At 45.7% G+C, this 20,290-nt stretch overlaps 7 protein-coding genes across 7 annotated transcripts; 3 read left to right on the forward strand and 4 right to left on the reverse strand.

Moving 5' to 3' along the window:
- Window positions 1-91: 91 nt before the first annotated feature.
- Window positions 92-1,552, reverse strand: AOL_s00004g547 (uncharacterized protein; the record flags this gene model as incomplete). The annotated part of the gene is made up of 5 exons (XM_011119196.1): window positions 92-589; window positions 653-844; window positions 904-1,020; window positions 1,096-1,418; window positions 1,495-1,552. 5 exons carry the CDS (start codon window positions 1,550-1,552, stop codon window positions 92-94), a joined length of 1,188 nt encoding a protein of 395 aa, XP_011117498.1.
- A 219-nt stretch (window positions 1,553-1,771) lies between these two features.
- AOL_s00004g548 (uncharacterized protein) lies at window positions 1,772-2,980 on the forward strand (the record flags this gene model as incomplete). The annotated part of the gene is made up of 1 exon (XM_011119197.1): window positions 1,772-2,980. The coding sequence occupies one exon, from the start codon at window positions 1,772-1,774 to the stop codon at window positions 2,978-2,980; it is 1,209 nt and encodes a 402-aa protein (XP_011117499.1).
- A 47-nt stretch (window positions 2,981-3,027) lies between these two features.
- On the reverse strand, window positions 3,028-3,660 carry AOL_s00004g549 (uncharacterized protein; the record flags this gene model as incomplete). Its single annotated transcript, XM_011119198.1, has 3 exons — window positions 3,028-3,108; window positions 3,191-3,536; window positions 3,596-3,660. 3 exons carry the CDS (start codon window positions 3,658-3,660, stop codon window positions 3,028-3,030), a joined length of 492 nt encoding a protein of 163 aa, XP_011117500.1.
- A 1,836-nt stretch (window positions 3,661-5,496) lies between these two features.
- Window positions 5,497-5,833, reverse strand: AOL_s00004g550 (uncharacterized protein; the record flags this gene model as incomplete). Its single annotated transcript, XM_011119199.1, has 2 exons — window positions 5,497-5,730; window positions 5,804-5,833. The coding sequence occupies 2 exons, from the start codon at window positions 5,831-5,833 to the stop codon at window positions 5,497-5,499; spliced, it is 264 nt and encodes an 87-aa protein (XP_011117501.1).
- A 2,412-nt stretch (window positions 5,834-8,245) lies between these two features.
- Window positions 8,246-10,199, forward strand: AOL_s00004g551 (uncharacterized protein; the record flags this gene model as incomplete). The annotated part of the gene is made up of 3 exons (XM_011119200.1): window positions 8,246-9,755; window positions 9,819-9,999; window positions 10,064-10,199. 3 exons carry the CDS (start codon window positions 8,246-8,248, stop codon window positions 10,197-10,199), a joined length of 1,827 nt encoding a protein of 608 aa, XP_011117502.1.
- Window positions 10,200-10,859: 660 nt separating this feature from the next.
- AOL_s00004g552 (uncharacterized protein) lies at window positions 10,860-14,065 on the forward strand (the record flags this gene model as incomplete). The annotated part of the gene is made up of 8 exons (XM_011119201.1): window positions 10,860-10,986; window positions 11,088-11,152; window positions 11,242-11,406; window positions 11,471-11,820; window positions 11,887-12,496; window positions 12,551-12,684; window positions 12,739-13,957; window positions 14,033-14,065. The coding sequence occupies 8 exons, from the start codon at window positions 10,860-10,862 to the stop codon at window positions 14,063-14,065; spliced, it is 2,703 nt and encodes a 900-aa protein (XP_011117503.1).
- Window positions 14,066-14,478: 413 nt separating this feature from the next.
- AOL_s00004g553 (uncharacterized protein) lies at window positions 14,479-16,719 on the reverse strand (the record flags this gene model as incomplete). The annotated part of the gene is made up of 3 exons (XM_011119202.1): window positions 14,479-14,592; window positions 14,661-16,229; window positions 16,285-16,719. The coding sequence occupies 3 exons, from the start codon at window positions 16,717-16,719 to the stop codon at window positions 14,479-14,481; spliced, it is 2,118 nt and encodes a 705-aa protein (XP_011117504.1).
- Between the last annotated feature and the right edge of the window lie 3,571 nt (window positions 16,720-20,290).

The following is a 20,290-nucleotide window of genomic DNA, read 5'->3' on the forward strand; positions in this document are numbered from 1 at the left end:
AAAGCTCAGGATAGTCGCTCAATGCAATACTGCTGCCCAACGTCGTTCCCAAAAGACCATTATGAAATATAGCAAATAAAACATTTATACCCTATACCATTATCCGTCGCAGACCCTCCGATCCACCAAGAAGCTTAGCACCCGTGATAGGGCACCATGGCCCCACATCATCTTCGATCCATCTATATGCACAAGGGTAGCAGAATACAAACCCGGTCTGGATAGCAGCAGGGTTTGTCATCTCATTGCTACAGATTGCACAAATCTTTGAGTCCTTTGGCAGTTCCACAAGCTTCTTGCTCGCTTCCTTGCGTTTGTCTTCTGCTGGCGGTGGTGCTGGCACAGAGGGTCGCGATAGTTCGATTGCCGCCGACGTCTTCGATGACAGCTGGCGTGCGAAGTCTGATGCATACCACCATTCAAGGAATTTAAGAAAAAATATCGATGTTGGAAGAAGGACTTTGAGGGAGTCTAGTAGCTTCGGTAAAATGACTCGTGTGAATACTTTTGGCGAGAACATAGTCCACCAGCTAAGGATGGGAGCCAGGCCCGGCTTCCTGTTTTTCGCTTTCAATAACTGGTATGCCCGCTAGAATAAATTGTTAGCATTAACATCCCTTTCTAGCTTTCTCGAAAGGAAGAAGAGACTAACATGGTCGGCCTCTGTAAGCCTTCGCATTCTCAACCCCACCATATAATCGAACGGTGTATGATAATATGATTTATTAAAGAGATATGCTAGGTTGAAACCCAGCATGGAGAGATAATATGCAGCATTGATCACTGGATATGCTTTTCGGAACCCAATTTTCAGCTTATGCATGATCTTCTCTGTAGCGGTAGCCTATAAAAATGAGGCGTCAGTTGCATCCTGAAGGCTATCAAATGGAGGGGATGTCCTACATTCTCATCCGGTTCCTCCTCCCGCGGTCGGTAATTTGTAAAGAGGTTATGTGCTGCTCCCCCGGCATTTATTTCGTATAAATCATCGAGTTTCCGCTTGAGATATGGTACTCCAACCTGTACAAAGTTGCCGTATCAGTTCCGTCTGTCCGTCCATCCAATTTCAAAACTTGTCATCATCAAAATCCTTACGATAACAAACAATGCTTTCCAACTGTCCAATTCGCCCAATTTTGTAGCCTCCCTCAACGAACCCGGTGCCGTTCTGTTTGTTGATGGTAGTTCATTCACCGTCAATACCCTCTCCCGCTTGATGCCGTAGAAGTTCTCCGTAAAACTGCCATTCCAGGCTTTCAAATAATGTCGCTCCACCAGGAGCATAGCAATAGCGTAGGCTTCATCGAATCGGTTGACGATGTGAATTAGATATCGGGGATATCGTTGGGTTATTATGGCGAGAAGGTATCTTATAGACGGCTCCAATAGATCACGGAGCTGTTGTTCAGAGACGAGTTCTGTGACGCGCAAAAGACGGTCGCGGTGTTAGCGTTTGCCCTGTCCCTGACCTGGACCTCCTGATGACCGACATACCGAACAAACTGGGTTTATTGTCGTCGATTCCCGACGAGATGTTGCTCATGAACTCCATCGCGGCTGCCTCTGTTTGAGAATTCGGATTCCCCTGACGTCTGTTTGTTGTTTGGTTTGAAGAGCAGTGGGACGGATTCCGACCTGGTCTTGAATCCGCCGCCTGCCTTCCTTGACCTAACAACCTGAACGAATGGACCTCGGCCCAAACACAACCGCATGAGAAGACCAATCAGAAACATTCAACTCTAAACAAGCCCCCCAAAGCCCAATATTAATAATGCAACAGCCATCGAACGGCATTATCCACGGCCAGCCGACCGACGAAGTTGTCCTCATCGACATCGTATCATCGCTATCATCGCCGTACTTCCTCCAGCGGAAACCCTCAAAGGCGCCTCTTACCGTGCCGTTGGTCATTCCGGAGCCTCAGTCTGGTGAACCGTTTGACCCAGCGTTGGCGGAGCGTCACACAAAAAAGAGAGAATGGATCAAGACCAATTTGGCCCGCCTTCAAAATGAATACAGTCAACATCTCCCCCTACGATTATCAGAGCAATTACAAAACACGTTGATAAACGATCCAGATGTTCAATTGGCAGATGATGTTTACAGTGGAGAACCTGATCTCCTAGCATTCCAAGAGAATTTGGGAGCAGCATGGATCTCGTACCACGATACGGATACACAAGTCGACTTGGTCCCAGTGTCATTACAAGCCATATCCTTGGTTGATATCTACGGATCAATTCACCACAATCCGCTATCCGACTGGATGACGCTAAAAATCACTATCGACAAGGAATATGAATACATGATCCCTCCGAAAAGCTCTTTCCTCCTCGGACCCTTCACGAGCACTTTGCCAGTGTTTAGGTCTGCATTTGGGAAATCGTCAAATACACCAGGCTTCGACTTCGTCGTTCTTGATCCCCCATGGAATAACCGTTCCGCCAAACGTGCAAAACATAAGGACTCGTACAAAACCTCCACATTCAATGTATACGACCTGTTCAAACTCAATGTCACAGATTCCCTCTGCGACGGCGGGATAGTCGGTATCTGGATGACCAACAGCACCAAATGGCGAACATTTCTGCTCGAAAAGCTGTTCCCAGCTTGGAGGGTAGAGATGGTAGCGGAGTGGACTTGGGTCAAGATCACAGTTCATGGAGAACCAATATTTGATCTCGAACACCCAGCCCGAAAGCCGTATGAAACCCTCATACTCGCGCGGCCGTTATCCGCCACTAGACCTTCCAGTCTAGCATCGAGTGATAATAACGATAGACAAAAGCTGGAAGATAAAGTCATATTTGCAACACCGGATATCCATTCTCGCAAACCCTGTCTGAAGGGTATCATCAAGCCGTATCTGCCGAATTCTGATCCTCGGTGTTGTGAAATATTCGCTCGGAATCTGACGGAAGGTTGGTTTAGTTGGGGTAACGAAGTGCTGAGAAGTAACTGGCGAGGTTTCTGGACATGATTTAAAGAAATTGGTTGATTTATTCCGATTAGACGGCCTAGCTTTCTCTATTCGTGATCGTTGAGGGCATTGTTCACTAGGAAGAGTACACAGCAGCAGATTACTGTGCCTGCGACAACCGCTCCGAGCTATGATACGGTTTGTTAGCATCTCTAACAATCGCAAGATCTATCGGTATTTAAAAGACCAAAAATACAATTAGGGACTTACCAACTGTGTCTTCCATCCAGACTGCACCAGCGCTACCTTCCTACTATATTGCTTCACCGTTTTCAAGTAGTTTCCCACACCGCAGGCAAGACTCAATATTGCGAGTAGCCAGAATACCAACCCTAGCGGGAATGCAATCCTCTTCTCAAGTTCTGTCGGTTCGGATGTAAAATGGAAGGTCGTCATTATGGCAACGGAAACGATGGCGAGGTATGATGACAATCGGAGCCATGAGAGGAAGTTGCGCTCGTTGGCGCAATGATCTCTAGCATCTGAAGCTGTGTTTTCGAATACCAGAGGCCCAATTAGAGGGCGGGCGAGGAAGAGGTTGCAGTTTTCGCCGATTCTGTGGGGATTTGTTAGTATATTGTTGGGATTTTTGGGGTTCCAAAAAGGCGTATTTACTCATCGACGAGGACATAGTTCGTTCTCTGGTCGAATGTGCCGTAATTCCCTAATATCGATGCCATTTGCCGGATTCTCGAGTAGCAATAGTAGTAGTAGCGGTTTCTTTCGAATTGTAGTAATAAGTTTCGCTATCTTCTGAAAAGCGACAATTGCAATTGCAATGGTAGAATATCGATATCAATGGACAAGTTCGAAGGATAGAGATGCGATCTAATTTGCAACTTGAAAATGAATAAAACAGCGAACTAGGCCGAGTCGGAAAAATATGTGGCTTTCTGATAACAGCCCGTCGTTGAGGTTCTTATCTTTGACAAGGTTCCTTTTCTCCCAAATTTCGTGAATATGTACAAGGAAACGAAGATATCGCAATGGTGGATAATAATTGTGCTATAGGTACAGTCTAGCGTCATGACGCAGGAATACCGCATCATCCTTTATATACAAAGTACAAACGAGAAGAGAAATCCAAGACCTTGAATGAAAATCCGGGGGGCGAATGGGCCCTACTTTATAAAGCTTCAACTATTCCGAAAAAACTTATGTTCCCGGACCATCCTTTTCCGCAAGGCTTCTTATTTCCTCCTTATGGGTGTTTATGTTCCAAACTTATGTAGGTGAAAATTTGAATACGCAGAGCTCGGGGAGTTTTGTCCGAAGTGGAAGTCTGTCAAGGGATGCATATGACTTGGGGCAAGTCAGCCATCCAGCAAGGGTGAGCGGCAATTCCATGTTCTTGTTAACTTTCACGGGTCACTACCTGCGCACTTGTAGCTTGTTAGTACTAACCTTCGTGTGATATCACATCGCTATCGATAGTAGTCCTGAATCAGAGGGTTTTTAAACGAGAGCCAAAAAGATATCTTTGATATCAGCTCTCCATCGATATCGCAGATGCACATACACATACACACACACCTCTCAAGGATGCATACAGACCGGCTTCCAACAGAAAAATTCGGCAAAGGGTTTGCCTGATAGCCATGTATGTTCATGCAGGTTCGGGTGATTTTAAAGGGTCCAGACACACATCTCATCCGTCCCACGGCCGGCAAGGCAACACAAAGGCAATGCTGGAATCACCATGATGGGCTCGAATCGAATCGGATGTCGGGTTCTTGACTAGGTTGGCCTGATCACACGACCCGCTCTCCGGTTGGCTACTTAAGGATGTGCGTATGTACTTACTTATGTACCGTGTATGTGCAGCTACTACGTACAGCTAAGCCGGCTGGCTTTGCATTTGTGCGGGGTTCATAAGAGAACTAACTGGAAATTCGAAACTCGGGCTGACATGAGTGGCCAGGATTGGTTTAAGCTCTGGCAATGGGTGCTGTGACTTGCATACACATGGAGTACCCACCATGCTCATGCCCATGGGCTTTTTGTGATTGTGATTGCTCACGACTCAGTTCAGCCCGCGAATCGGGTAACGTACTACTACCGTACTAGTCGTGGTTTATTTCGTGGACATCGATAATAGAATCTGAAAGGAGAGGTTGGAGGCGGCTATCAATTCCTTGTTTGACTACAAGAAGTCTGGTGTTATGGGAGCATGGCATCCCAAGGTATGATCTATGACGTCCAGCATCGGGCTAGCGCTTGACTCAAGTCCGGGTAGTATCAATATCTTGGAAAAGAGCGAAACGTAGAGGAAACTCGATTAATCGGAACGGGGCCTAATAGCTCGTGGATCGATACCGAATCGTGCCGTTATCAGACAACATTTTTGTCTTTTTGATAGGAGGAGCACATGCGCATAGGAGAGCTCAAGACGATAAGATGCCCCTGGCACTGTTATCGATAGTATTTATAAAATATGCAGACGCATATATCTGCAAAGGGAAACCCTTCTCCACAAACGACCACCCCTAGCCACTCTTGAGATCCAGGGCCTCAAGCTAGGAAACCCTGATAGTGTTAAGATCCGGACCCTTCTCCAGGACATGTTTGTTCATCCTCTCCAATTCCTCTTGCCATTCCCTTTCTCCGATTCTACCTTCGGCCTTTAGCTCACAGATGTAGCATTCGCCCTCGACTCGTTGGACACGAGTGTTGTTGATGACCACTGGGCACTGGCAGCGGTATTTGTACATGTCGAACTCGCTGAGTTCACGGAGGGTGAAATGACGGCACTGGATTGAACGGTGTCAGAACATATGATGAAATTTGATGTAAATGGATTTGGAAATGATTTTTTCCCCTGACCTTGGTGAACCATTGGAAAAGCCAGCACATGACTTTGGGGGGTTCGGTTGAGGCTGCATATATCCCAATATGATACGGGAATATAAGAATTAGCTAAAAATCATCACTTCGTTGCATTGATGATTGTGAATATGTTACCTTGACAAGCTCAACCGCTAGAAGTAGTTATTTATTATAGTATGCTACAACCGAGTAGATTTTTGGCTAGTGGTATTCGGAATCCAGTGGTTGGTGCAGCCTCGTATCTAGATGTTGGTGATGCTATATGTAATCGGAGCTGGAGTTGAGAATGACCAGACAAAAGAACGCTGAGATAGACCCACCTCAGTACACCTTGTATAGTAAACCAACGTATCAAGTACTTCAAATCTCAACTAACTCGAACACCTAGCTACTGCATCTTACTAAAGAAATACGGTTCATCGACGCCATGCGATATGCATGTACTAGCCGCTGATATCTATAAGTTTGCCAAAAGCACAACATCCAGGGCTCTATCGTATTCAATCACAGGATATCATACCGTACTGTACAATATGAAATGGAAACGAAGCGAACTCGTCAAACATCTCGAGAACTAACACCAGGCTGTTCCAAATAGCATACTTGACATCGATATATATCACCGTACTCAGTTACAGTCCGTCCGGTATATCTACATATCAACTCTATATGCATACTCATCCTACATACTAATAAATTTTCCTAGTGTCTGAATCTATCATCTTGCCGTCTGATCTAGATTTTAGCCTAGTATTCTTGTGAAATAATCGAGAGGCAGGCTCCGTATCGAAATAGTCTCGGCCCAAAGCTAGCGTTTATTCTATTACACGATCTTCGTAAGCCCATATACATGGAGCTGAGATTAAACATAAGGCATATGGGTGGCCTGTATATCGAATAATGAATCTAATTATTCGGGTGCATCAAATCGCGCTATCACTAGAAGAAACTACGAAACAAAAAAGGTAAATCATCCTTATATTGCCAACCATGAATGACATATTAGACTGGGTCCATGGAAGCTACAAGATGGGTTTATTCCTAGACAGCCACCTAAGTAACCCATGCAGTTGTTCTTTACAAACTCCATGGTGTTTTAAGATCAGATAATATATTAATAAGTGTATTAATATATAATAAGAGTCATTATAATAAAGGAGAGGAAAAAGAAAATCTGAGATAGTCTAAATATATTAATCAACGTGTAAAGGCTTCAATTTAGAGTTCCCACATGTACAAGTAAATTTAACGTATACGTAGTATACAAGTACAATAGTAACAAGAATCAGCCTACGAGATGTACACGTATACGTAATCAAAACATTAAAGGGCCGGGGGAACAATGTATCACGATATCACTCGAACATACATCATTGATGTTACACATGATTGTCTGTGGGTACTCGAGCATGGTCGATGAAAGGGACGTTGCCTTGTACAGAATTCTCGTACGTATGTGTTGGGTAATAGAATTACAACATGGACGTTATTGACGGAGCCGAATCTCGGAATGGATTAGATGTTATCCCAAGTATTTTACTAGCATCGTACGATGCATGGAGTCTTGATATCCCGCAGGTTAGTTCACTATCCCAGTCCGTTTGTCTATTTAATACAAACTAACGAAACGGCCCGCTTTTGAATGAAGGATCTGGACACCCCTGTGGTTTGATGGGTCTACACCTAAGGGACCAGTTCTCCAGCATAACCGTAGCCCTATAATATCATAGGTGCAAAAATTGCTATCGAAGATATATATTGTTATCGATATCGCGCCCGCCGCTCTCCGGTCTTGCGCTCCAGGCCTGGTACTGTAAGAGGCTCGATCGCGTAGTTCCCCAGATACGTACTTTTAATCGATCCATGGAACCTACGGCCTAATTGTTTATAACCTAAGCTATTTGGTTGGTCTAAACCAAAACAGCGGGGTCGGAGGCGGCCTCTTTTCGTACCAGCGGCAGTTAAACTGGGGCCAGCTTATCGACTAAGTTTTACTGGTCAATAGGTCATCTCCGTGCATTTGGGTTCCCACATGGGCAGCACCAATGCGTCAAACCTTGCAAGCGACAGGCCAGGCCGGACAGGAATTTGAAGGCAATGCTACGAAAATTATGAAATGGGAACCCCACGGCGATGCCGCCATTGCTCGCCTGTTATCACATCTGAGACCTGCATTCGCTCTTTTTTTTTGTTTCCGGTGAACTCCCTCCTCGGAAAGAAATTCGATTCTAGTCATTCTCGCATTTATCCCCGGGTTTAGCTCATTGAAACTTCTTTCTCTCTTCCTTCCTTCACTACCCTCTTAAGCTTTATGCTGTGTAACAAAGCCAAAGTCATTCTATTCTTACTGCATCTTCAACGGCCAAATTTATCGATGTTCCCTCAAACTTCGAGGTAGATCTATTCGATACTGGTTATATACCATTGACATACGCCACAATGTCTACCTTATCCAAGTCCGCGCCGACCAGAAACCCTGTTCTGATCCCGAACTCGCCGTTCGCTGATACAGATGATGAAGATATCGAAGAAAGCGCCGGCTTAACAATTCCAGTTGATCCCAATCATCAACTTGGAGGCTCTGTCCGCAGAGCGTCTATAGTATGCGGGTCTTTGATCACACGATCAGCTTTAATCCCATCATCACCGCTGCCGCCGAGCTTTATTACCACCACGGAGCGAGAGCAAATTTTGGAAGACGAGCGAAGTCTATTGCGCGATAACCACATACTGCCTAGAAAACGATCCATTCATGGGCTTCCATGGCAGCAGAGGCCGCATGATGCGACTGAAAGCGATCCACTGCTACCGCACGCGGGATCGAGCAGCGAAGATTCGGACATCCTCGCCGCCAATGTGGACCCTACGGCGAAATGGAAGGACAGCGTTGAGGCCGGGAAGATCACAACGACCTGGCAGAGAGAGACAAAAGTGCTGGCGAGATACTCGGGGCCGCTGATAGTAACCTTTTTACTACAATACTCCTTGACCGTAGCTAGCGTATTTTCAGTTGGCAAGCTTGGGACGAACGAGCTTGCAGCTGTGAGTTTAGCATCTATGACAAGTAATATTACTGGATATACGATATATCAAGGTCTCGCTACGTCGTTGGATACTCTCTGCTCCCAGGCTTATGGCTCAGGGAAGAAGAAGCTTGTTGGATTACACATGCAGCGCTGCTTCTGGTTCCTTCTGCTTATTACCATCCCTATCGGTATCGTTTGGCAATTCAGCGAGCAGATCCTGAGGCCTATTATACCGGACCCCGAACTTTGCAGGTTAGCAGGAGGATACCTTCGAGTTCTGGCTTTTGGGGCGCCAGGATATGCAGCATGGGAGGTTGGCAAGCGTTTCGTTCAGGCGCAGGGCATTTTTATGGCGTCGACATACATTCTTCTCATATGTGCGCCGGTTAACGCCTTGCTGAACTATCTTTTGGTCTGGCATCCGGTTATTGGATTTGGGTTTTTGGGTGCGCCAACCGCCGTAGTTATTACGAATTGGCTGATGCCTTTGCTTCTGTTCCTCTATGTTGTATTTATCAGAGGGTCAGAGTGCTGGGGAGGATTTTCGAAGAAGGCAATTGCATTCAAAAGCTGGGGTCCTATGGTTAGACTGGCGCTCCCCGGCCTCATCATGATTCTGTCTGAGTTCGTTGCATTCGAGCTCCTTACTTTGGCAGCGAGCTATCTGTCGACCAAGCATCTTGCAGCGCAGAGTGTTCTAGCGACTTGCACCTCTGTTACATTCCAGATCCCGTTTGCTCTCTCTATTGCAACATCGACTCGAGTTGCCAACTTCCTTGGGGCAACATTGGGAGATGCAGCAAAGACATGCTCCCAAGTTGCTCTATGGGGCAGCACGCTACTCGGGATTGCTAATGTGACCCTATTAACCACGACAAGACACGATATCGGCAAATTGTTCAGCGACGACCCGGTTGTTATTAGTAAGTATTTGGAATACATTTTATACATGTCGTGAGTCGAAGCTAATCCAGGGCAAAAATTAGAACTGGTTGCCGACACACTCCCTATTTGCGCTTTGTTCCAGCTTTGGGACTCTGTAGCAGCTGCAGCTGGCGGTATTCTGCGAGGGCAAGGTAGACAGAAAATCGGAGCTTGGGTTAATCTTGCTGCGTACTATACGCTGGCACTGCCGTTTTCGTTCTTTGCTGCGTTCAAGCTTGGATGGTAAGATACCAGAATATCCAAATTCTGCAGCTAAAAGTACATGCTAATGGGTCATCTATGACAGGGGATTATGGGGACTTTGGTCCGGGGTTAGCTTCGCCCTGCTATTGGTGGCTATAATCGAGACAGTTATCATTATGAAGACGAAATGGCATGCAATGGTCTCGGACGCCCGCGAGAGGTTACAAGAGGATCACTAGGATTATGCATGGTAAACGTATATGTACGATATCACTACATTGACGGGAGGGGAGTTCGAAATTTTTCTGTCTGTATAAGTAGCATGTACTAGCTTAAGTTCTTTCACATTATGCATTGGGTTTGCATTACATTTGTATCGATTATAAAGTGGGAGATATATTCAGTCTATCGAGCTCATGCGCTCAAGGTCTAGCTATGGGTAGTCTCTCACTGTACACCTGTGACCTCCCATATACATCGATGCCCCCGCGATATCGAGTAGTTATCTCAGTAGATTTTGAACTACGATCTTTGATATCTATGTCTAAAGTACAAAAAAGACTATTCGAGATAGGACATCTCGAGATATGATTGCAATACCCTCCCGGCTGACATAATCTGTAACTGCGTCGTCATTCGCCTTTGCGTTGAGTGTGCCAATTTCCAGCTCGGATTTCAAAGCCCCAAAAATACCTACACCAAACTACCACAAGGTAACTGCACTCGCCATTCCCCAAACCTCGCCACTCCACCATCCCTCAATACCACAAGCTCCAACTCCATCGAAGACGCGTCGCCTTTGAAGTTCATCGTATTACCCTTGCGATATAGCGTCGACGATACCGTAAAATAACCCCCCCTCCTCCAAATCCTCGTCTCCAGACTACCCGCTTCCCAACATGGCAAACGAGGATGGATCTGGTCCCGTCGACAAGGGCAAGGCAAAGGTTGTCGACCCACCAAAGAAAGATGATGTCGTGATGAAAGATGCAAATACCAAAGATGCAAAGGGCGAGCCAAAAGAAGGTGGGATGATTTCTGATACTGTCCCACGAGGGGAAATGTAGCTCGTGGGAGCTATTCAAGCTAGGGGAGCTCGGAAGCGCTGATATCTTATCGTGGAATAGAGGAGCTATCGGAAGAAGACCAACAGCTTAAATCGGAGCTTGATATGCTAGCAGAACGGTTAAAGGTGAGAACGAACGTGTTCTCGGTCGATTGCTCGATTATTATATGTGGAGGTGAAGCTGACTCTGGGGTGGCTTCCCGCGTGTCATACAGGAATCCGATTCAAATCTTTACAAGCCAGCCTTGGAAGCCATCAAAGACTTTATACGGACATCTACTTCATCGATGACCGCTGTTCCTAAACCGCTCAAGTTCCTGAGACCTCATTATGATGACCTTACAGGGTTGTACGATACGTGGAAGAATGACGATGATAAGGTACATCTTTTGATATTACCTTATACCCATTCAAGAACCGCGTCTAATTCTCCCTTGGCGATAGTTAATGCTTGCAGACGTTCTTTCCGTACTCGGTATGACATACTCGGATGACGACAGACAAGAATCGCTGAAATATCGATTACTATCGCCTACGAACGATATCGGCGGGTGGGGTCACGAATATGTCCGACATCTAGCATTAGAAATCGGAGCGCTGTTCAACAAACGTCAAGAAAAAGAGGAAGATACTCAGGACATCGCCGACCTAGCTCTTTCTCTTATCCCGTATTTTTTAACACACAACGCCGAAGCCGATGCTGTCGATTTGCTCAGTGAGTTGGAGATGATTGAGGTGCTACCGAAATACTTGGACGAGAACACATATGCTCGGGCGTGTCTTTACATGGTTAGGTACGGGATCTAGATTTTAAAGCATATAAATGCATTTCTTAGATGCTGACTTTATTAATCCTCTAGTATGGTCAACCTATTACCATTCCCCGAAGACATCGCATTCCTTCGGACCGCCCACGACATTTACAGACAATACAACAAACTCACACAAGCCCTCGTTCTGGCAATCCGACTTAATGACCATGACCTTATTCAAGATGACTTTGATTCTACCGAGGACCTGCTTGTCCAAAAGCAAATGGCCTTTATAATCGCACGTCAGCAGATTTCTCTGACACCAGCAGAAGACGACGAAGTCGCTGAGTGCTTGACCAACAGCAAATTATCGGCGATGTTCCAATACATGGCTAAGGAACTGAACTTGGCCGACCCTAAAACTCCAGACGACATCTACAAAACACATCTAGAGCATCAGAGGGGTGGGGCGTCTAGCAGCGTAGACTCTGCAAGACACAATCTCGCGTCTACATTTGTTAACGCATTTGTCAACGCTGGATTCGGTCAGGACAAGTTGATGTTGGTCGAAGATGAGGCAAGCCCATGGGTATACAAGAACAAAGATCTCGGAAAATTATCCGCTGCCGCATCGATTGGTCTCTTAATGCAATGGGATGTTGAGATGGGTTTATCGAGCATTGATAAGTATACCTATGTCGACGAAATTCCAATTCGAGTACGTTTTATCCCCCCATTGGTAAAACCATACGGTGAACTAACCATACTGTAGGCTGGTGCTCTCTTGGGTATTGGGTTGGTGAATTCCGGCACCAGAAGCGAAACAGAACCGGCCCTTGCTTTGCTAGCAGAGCCAGGTGTTTTAGAGCACGACAATCCAAACATTAGAATGAGCGGCATTATGGGGTAAGATTCTTGTCCCAATTTATGTGGAAACATCTGCTAATTTTTCCTATTTAGTCTGGGTCTTGCATATGCAGGTTCTCATCGTAGTGATATTGCAGATTTCATCACTCCCCTTCTCAGTGATAGCAATAACCAACTTTGCGCCCTCGCTGCTCTCTCCCTTGGTTTGATCTTTGTCGGTTCTTCCAATGGCGATATTTCTTCTTCTATCCTCGAAATCCTCTTCACACGTGAACCTGCCGAGCTGAAGGACAAATGGTCACGCTTCCTATCCTTAGGTCTAGCTCTGCTCTTCGTTTCCCGTCAGGAAGAAGCCGAAACCACGATTGAGACTCTTAAAGCCATCGACCATCCATTCTCTAAGCACACCCAAGTCCTTGTCAATGCTTGTGCCTACGCTGGTACTGGTAACGTCCTCAAAATCCAACAAATGTTACATCTTTGCAACGAACATATCGACAAAGATAATAAGGATAAAGACAACAAGGAATCAAAGGAAGGAGACGATATCTTCCAGTCTTACGCTGTTCTTGCTATTGCCTTGATCGCTATGGGAGAGGATGTCGGTCAGGAGATGGTTCTCCGCCAATTCGGTCACCTTATGCACTACGGTGAAGGTGTAATCCGAAAGGCTGTCCCGCTCGCCATGGGTCTTCTTTCCCCCTCGAACCCCCAAATGCGCGTTTACGACACACTCTCCAGATACAGCCACGACAACGACAATGATGTTGCCTTGAATGCTATCTTCGCGATGGGTCTTGTTGGTGCTGGCACAAACAATGCGAGATTAGCCCAGTTGCTACGAAGTCTTGTGAGCTACTACCACCGTGACGAAAATGCTTTGTTCATGGTTCGAATCGCACAGGGTTTGCTGCATATGGGTAAGGGTACCATCGGCATGAACCCCTTCCATGCCGACAGACAGGTTATGTCCCGGGTTAGCGTTGCAGGTTTACTCACAGTCCTTGTGAGTCTTGTCGACGCGAAGAGCTTTATTTTGTCGGATGCACATTACTTGTTGTTCTTCCTTGTTCCAGCCATGCAGCCGAGATTTTTGGTCACTCTAGACGAGGATTTGAAGCCACTAGCTGTGAATGTGAGAGTCGGACAGGCTGTTGATGTTGTGGGACAGGCTGGTCGGCCGAAGACCATCACTGGGTGGCAGACACAGAGTACACCTGTGCTCTTGGCATACGGCGAGAGAGCGGAGTTGGAGGACGAGCAGTATATCTCTTTGGCTAGTAGTATGGAGGGTTTGGTGATTTTGAAGAAGGTATGTTCCTAAAGATAACATTTTAAGAGTGATATGTGCAGCTCGCTAACATCGATTCTTTCTTTTTATTTACAGAATCCTGAATGGGAAGCAGAGCAAGACTCGTAGGACCTCTTTTATTGATTGATGGAAAATAAACAAAGAAGAAATCATCATGTTACTGCCTCGCATGTAAGTATATTAGCTTATCGGATAGGGGCGACTAGCTAGGCTATATAGAAATCGGTATTACTACTGAACTACCATCCATGGCCATCCTTATTTGCAGAATACTTCTTTTCTGCATGCTGTTGAATTATAATTCAATCAAAAAAAAACAAATACTACATACTCTATTTCACCAGACTTTAGTACTTGATTTCAAATTCATATTCCCTATCAACGTTACTTTTTTCTATTCCTATTTTGATTTTGCGAAGAAAGTGACAATAGTATACACGACTCCGTGGTAACACGCTACTTTACATGTTCGATTCAATAATTTTACTTTTTCTTTTTTTCTTTTTTACGGTAGGAGGAAACTATATTTCCTCCCTCTCCGCGGTTTTGTATTTGACAAACTCGGTAAGGTTGATGAGTGCCTCGTCTGCACTCTCTCGAAGTTCGAATCGCGTACGTCTATCGACTTTCTTAGCCTATTCAAATTTAGTTAGTATCTTCATACACCTATTTCTTTTCTCTTGTGGGAAGGATTATAACATACCATAGCTCTCAACCTCCCAACAAAGCTTTTGAGATATTTCAAAAAGCCGAGTTTTACAAAGACTTCTTCATCGTAGTCATTATCCACATCATCGTAGACATCATACACAGCATTCAAGCATTCAATAATGACTTCTGGGGCTGGTAAATCTGCAGGTTCGGCGTCGCCGTAGAATGGTAATTTGTTAACAGTAGTCATGAAGAAGGTACCTAACTCCTTGTTGACCTCGATACGATCGGTTCCCTGGCATCGCGCCAAGTTTGAAAGTACTTTGACGCAGAGAACTTTTAGTGGGATGGAAGCCGTAGCGTTGTAAAGGGCTAGGAAGGATTTATGTTGATTGTTTGAGACAGAAACTGATGGTGTGAATGCTGTGATGTGGGATGCGAGCTCTGTGATTTTTTCCGCTAGTTTGAGATCTGCCGAGTTGGAACAAAGAATAGGGGTGATAAGGATGTTCCAAATTTCGTGGGTAGAGGGGAGATAGGATTGCTGAAGAGACTGTGATAGTGTAAATTTGCATTTGTGAGTTTTTGAGCAGAGGAGAGCGAAGGCACGGGCTATGGCGGAGAGGAGTGATATTGTAGTGAGTTTAATGTTGCGCTCGGGCTCTGAGGATGGGGTTGAGGTAGCTATAGGAAGGACAGCGGGTACTGTGGCGACGAGGAGGAACTCGAGTTCTGGTGAATCGAACGGCTTTTTCTTAGAAGCGCGAGCTGTAGTTCCTTCTTCACCAGTGACCATAGCCATGTCCGCTCCAAGGTCGTCGGGGAGTTCTTCGTCTGAGGCGTTCTCATCGTCACCGCCATCATCCTCCTGAACATCCTCCTCGTTCTCTTCGTCATCTTCATCTTCATCTTCATCTTCATCTTCTAACAGATCATCATCCTCCATGTCCAAATCTGAGTGTGGACTGCTGCGATCGCCGGGTGTCTTACGCTGGATACCATTAGTATTACCAGGAGCATTGTGACCAAATGTTTCTACGGTACAATCTGCGACATCGGAAAGGGTTTCCAAGGATAGAAATAGTGCCTGTTGCTCTTCCTGAGAGGGTGATTGTTTTGAGAGAACGGCTTGGATAATAGCAGTTAAAGGTGCAATGAGTCGTGCATCGGCGATTTTATTGTCTTCTGCTAAGTCATCGGCGAGGGCAAGGCTTTGAGAAATAACATTATGTAATGTACTGCAAGTGGCTGCTATCTTCAAGGGAGCATCCTCAACTTTTGCAGTGTAGATTCTCATCAAATTTCCTACAAATCCTGGGTCTTTAACCAGCAAGTCATAAGCAATCGGATTTTGATCTGTGACTCTGTCGAGCAGAATAACGGCCGCGATTTGGACATTCTCGGGGACTGATATTTTATGTCCACCGATTTTCAAGCCCAATAAAGCAGAAGCGAGCAAGAGTACGTCTTCGTTCGAGACCCTGTCCAGTATCTCTTTCGTAGTCTCGCTCAGCTTTGTAAGGAGTGATAGGACACTGCTTGTGTAATCCCATAACAAGGTCTGATCAGACGGTGACAGTGATTTCGGTTGTGTGGCTAAAGCAGAAACTCCGGATTTGATCTAGGAGACGAGGTTAGTCAGAGTATTCCACCGATCCAGGAGGGATTCCACCAACCGTCGTGATAGCTCCAATAATTTGGCTAAAGATACCTTTCCTATACAAGTGTAGGGAGATATCGTATCCTTCGTACAAGACGATTTTGTTCAGAAGAGCCCATCCTGCTGTTACGACTTCCTGGGAGGAGTCTGCCAAGACCTTGTCGAGGATAATTTGGATAATATGCTGTTTCAATAGCAGTTTTCTACAGATTGGATCTTCTATGATAGAACAAGCTGCTATAAGATGCTGTTTTTTTTCAGCCGGGGAACCGGCTTGTATTCCTGAGATGATCGGGAGGATCTTTTGGTCCCGTAGGATTTCGGATTCTGCAGAGTTTATAGAGATGTCGGGTTGAGGATTTGCCCAGGAAAAGAATGTTGTAGCAGAGGATTTACGGCCAGCACGTGGCTCAGGCTGCTTTCTCCGTTTTTTAGCGGTATCGCCGACCATTCTAGAAAGCTAATAGATGAGATGTAGATGTAGATGTTTGATGTCGATATTAGGGTGGCGTTGATGTTGATGTTGATGTTGATGTTGATGTTGATGTTGATGTTGGATGTTGATTCTGAGACTGTCAAGTAGATGAGTGAGGCAAGGTAGTATGAGGTCGTCTATTGGAGGTTGAAGCTGTCGCAGAAGTTCCAGCAGAAGTTTTGGCTTGGGACGCAATAAAGCGAAATAATTTTTGCAGGGGTCCATTGGACTGAGCGGAGCTTATCGATAGCTGGCAACACACAGGCCGCCGCTTTAGTTGAAGGCCGGCATGCGGCTCTGCTCGACCAGCACCCCTCACAGCTAAGTACTTACTAAGTACGTATTCGTCATAAGTACTAGGTAGCCAGCTACGGCCATGCAATGCATAAGGATACTTCTTGGTAAGTGCATATCGATACAATACCTATCAGGATATTTCAACAATAGGACTAAATTCTAAACTTCACAAAAAACTAAAGATAGGTTCCGACCTTGTATCTTCGGGTACATAGACTTGCCGACGAGTCAAGTCTTCACGTCTTCCAGTTTACTTCTGACAATCACTGGGATATCCCTCGTTTCTTCGACCCGTCCCGCAGTGGATTTTTGTATATAATCCCTGTCAGTGCCAATTGCTTCTACAGCGAGGCTAACTAGACTCTTCTCATGTTCAGCTCTGAGCTGCACTACGTTGCAGCGTCGAGGTTCAATTTAATCACTCACGAAAACCACGATGGGGTCAGTTAAATCACCGACAAACGTGTGATATCCCCCGCCATACCATCCCGAGGTTAACGTGAACATACCGGGCCATTTGAATCCGTCGAAATCCGTCAACCGGTTTTGTGCGGGAACTCATATATGCATAACTGGATCGAGAGCATTTGATAGTCCGGTAGTGCCTTGAAGGAATGAACCCTGTAAGTATTTGAGCTTGCAAGTCTTGGATGCATATGCATCTTCCTTTGTTGTCCTAGACCTAGGCTTCTTGGGAGATATCCAAAATTTATTTTGGTACTTACATACGTACGCGCGCTACTTCGTACTTACATGACTAGTAGGCTGACTATGGCCGGTCCGGGACTTGAAATGCATGTATTGTACATATTTACAAGTCTCTATCCTTCCCTAGCTCCGTCGTTCAAAGTGGAGTCGAAAAAACATGAATCCTGAAAGCCCTCCTTGCTCGTCGGCATTTCAGTCCCCCCCATTTCTTCGAAACCGTTTCCATTATGTACTTGTTATAGTACTGTGCAGTTCGGTTGCATGATCACGCTTCAAGCAGAGAGGGTTGCAGCCATTATTTTTCTCTCATTTCAAGATGCTTGCAGTTGAAGCTTGCATTCCACCTATACCAAACCTTTTCTATCGGCTCCTGCTCTAGCTCAAACAACAGAAACGAGCTCTTCTTGTTTACAAGCTTTATTATTTCATGATCCCGGCCAGACCGTTGGTCACGTCTGATATAGATGCCGTGACAATAACGATATGATATGATATGATGCAAGAGACCCCGCCAAGGACAAAATCGAGATTTGGTGGTCGAGAATCGATTCGGGTTTGTCAGTTCCGCACCACTGAAACGTCTGGATTTTTTGTTCCGGTTAATTCGTTCAACGGTCTTTTTTTCTAAGTAGTTTCTAGCCTGGCCAAACGGCCTTGCAGCAAAGCTTCAGAAAAACGAGGGGTCAAAGCTCAAATGTTCAAGCAGAAATTAGTTCAGGTCCCAAAATATTCAACAGGCTAGCCCGCCGGTTCCACTAGTTGGGACTTTTTCTCGAGGCGAGCAGGCGTCGTCGGACCAGAAACCCAGTCCAATTTCAGCCCTCTCGCTCGTTGGACTTTTCTCCGAGTGGCCGAATATTATCAGATGCGAACGGACAAGCTTCTTTGGGACGTATCTCCTGCTTGTAAGCACATATATTTCGCACCCCACTCTGGAGCGGTTTGTTTCGAATATGGTGTTTTTGACATGTCGTTCCGATTCGAACGGAAAAATATCCTTGTCTCGCGGCATTCTTTGGATCTTCCACCCTCCGTTCACTCGGCATGGTCTGGGACGTAGACGAACACGAAGTGAAGCGATTGGTAAAAAAGCCGGAAGGCCAAAGGCTTGCAAATCGCCTGATGAACATGCATATATTGTACATGAACTATGCCTGCTATCTTAATAAGACATGAGAAAATAAGGGCTCCACATGCGCCACTGTGCATTACCCTGACGCTTACTCGCCTGTTAGCTACCTAGCTTGGGTGGGACAGAGGGGAAGAGCGTGGCAACCCAGTTGATGTGTATGCAGCATTTCGATTCGAGTTCTTGTGCAGCACCAGCAACTTCAACCTTCTTCTTCCCTACTCCGGCAAGCATGCACATGGCGATGGGCTTTTCCCGTTTTACCCTGGCCATGGACTCTGGCATGATTAGAGTGGGAATGTAACCCTGGTCACCAGTTAATTCCGCTCTCTCGATGTTTGCCTAACCTGCAAGTCTTTTTTTCTCTCTTTCTCGTTTTCACGTTGTAACAATATGGATCATATATCATATTAGTTGCCAATATATCTCAGGCATCGTCGACGAGGACGTCAACCGAGACTAGTCTTCCGACACTTGTTCTTTCAAACCACATATAGTACAATGGGAGGGTGATTTTATTATCAGACGGGGCTGATGTTACACGGCTTCCGGCATTGCCTTGCACAACTTCAGGTTTCGTCCAGCAGGGTGTCGGTTTCTTTTTAAGAAAATCATTTGTTCTCTGAGAGGAGAAAGGCATCAGAAGTTCGATTCCCCTCGGCCCACGACAGGTAGATTTCTTTCGAAATATTTGACCAGATTATGGATGGCAACCACTACAGAATGTCATCTCCAGCAACCTCTAGTCCCAAACAATCCTTGCAACCCGTCGAAACCTTTTTGTTTCTCCACTTGCTCCACAGTTCTGGCTGAGAAATATACCCGGAATCGCCTTTGTTTCCCCTTGACGAAATTACAATTGTGGATTAAAACGGTGACAAGAAGAAAAGAAAAGGGAAAAGCCGGGTGTGTTTGATTGATATTCATTCATTGATTCATTCACACGGCGGCGGCGGCGGCGAAACAGCAGGTGAACGAACAATTTATGATGACGATGTGTGAAGTCGTTGGAAAGGTGATATGGAACGAGGTGCTACTTATATTAACCCTCGACTTTAACCGTCTTATAGGTAGGTACTATGGAGTTAACTGGAGTATTAATGGGGTCCCAGAAAGCGAATGCACCCTTGTTCCCTACATACCCACCAGGAACGCACGCACGGAACAGAAAAAGAAGCCAAAGATAAAAATTCTGCAAACGTCAAGGTTTCGCGTTCCTTGTTCCGCTCAGGCCAGGAAGGTTGGGGCTTCGAGCGACGGGAGATGAGGAGACTAGTACATAGAGAGAGAGGGAGAGGGAGAGAGGGAGCGTGTGATAGAGGTTCTGTGGATATTCTTGATCATGAGCTTAAAAGGCTAGAGGTCGAACGCCCGGAATGGCTTCCTTTTCCCTTTCTTCGGCCATGCATACTT

This window comes from Orbilia oligospora (genome assembly GCF_000225545.1).
Source record: "Orbilia oligospora ATCC 24927 unplaced genomic scaffold scaffold00004, whole genome shotgun sequence".
NCBI lineage: Eukaryota > Fungi > Ascomycota > Orbiliomycetes > Orbiliales > Orbiliaceae > Orbilia > Orbilia oligospora.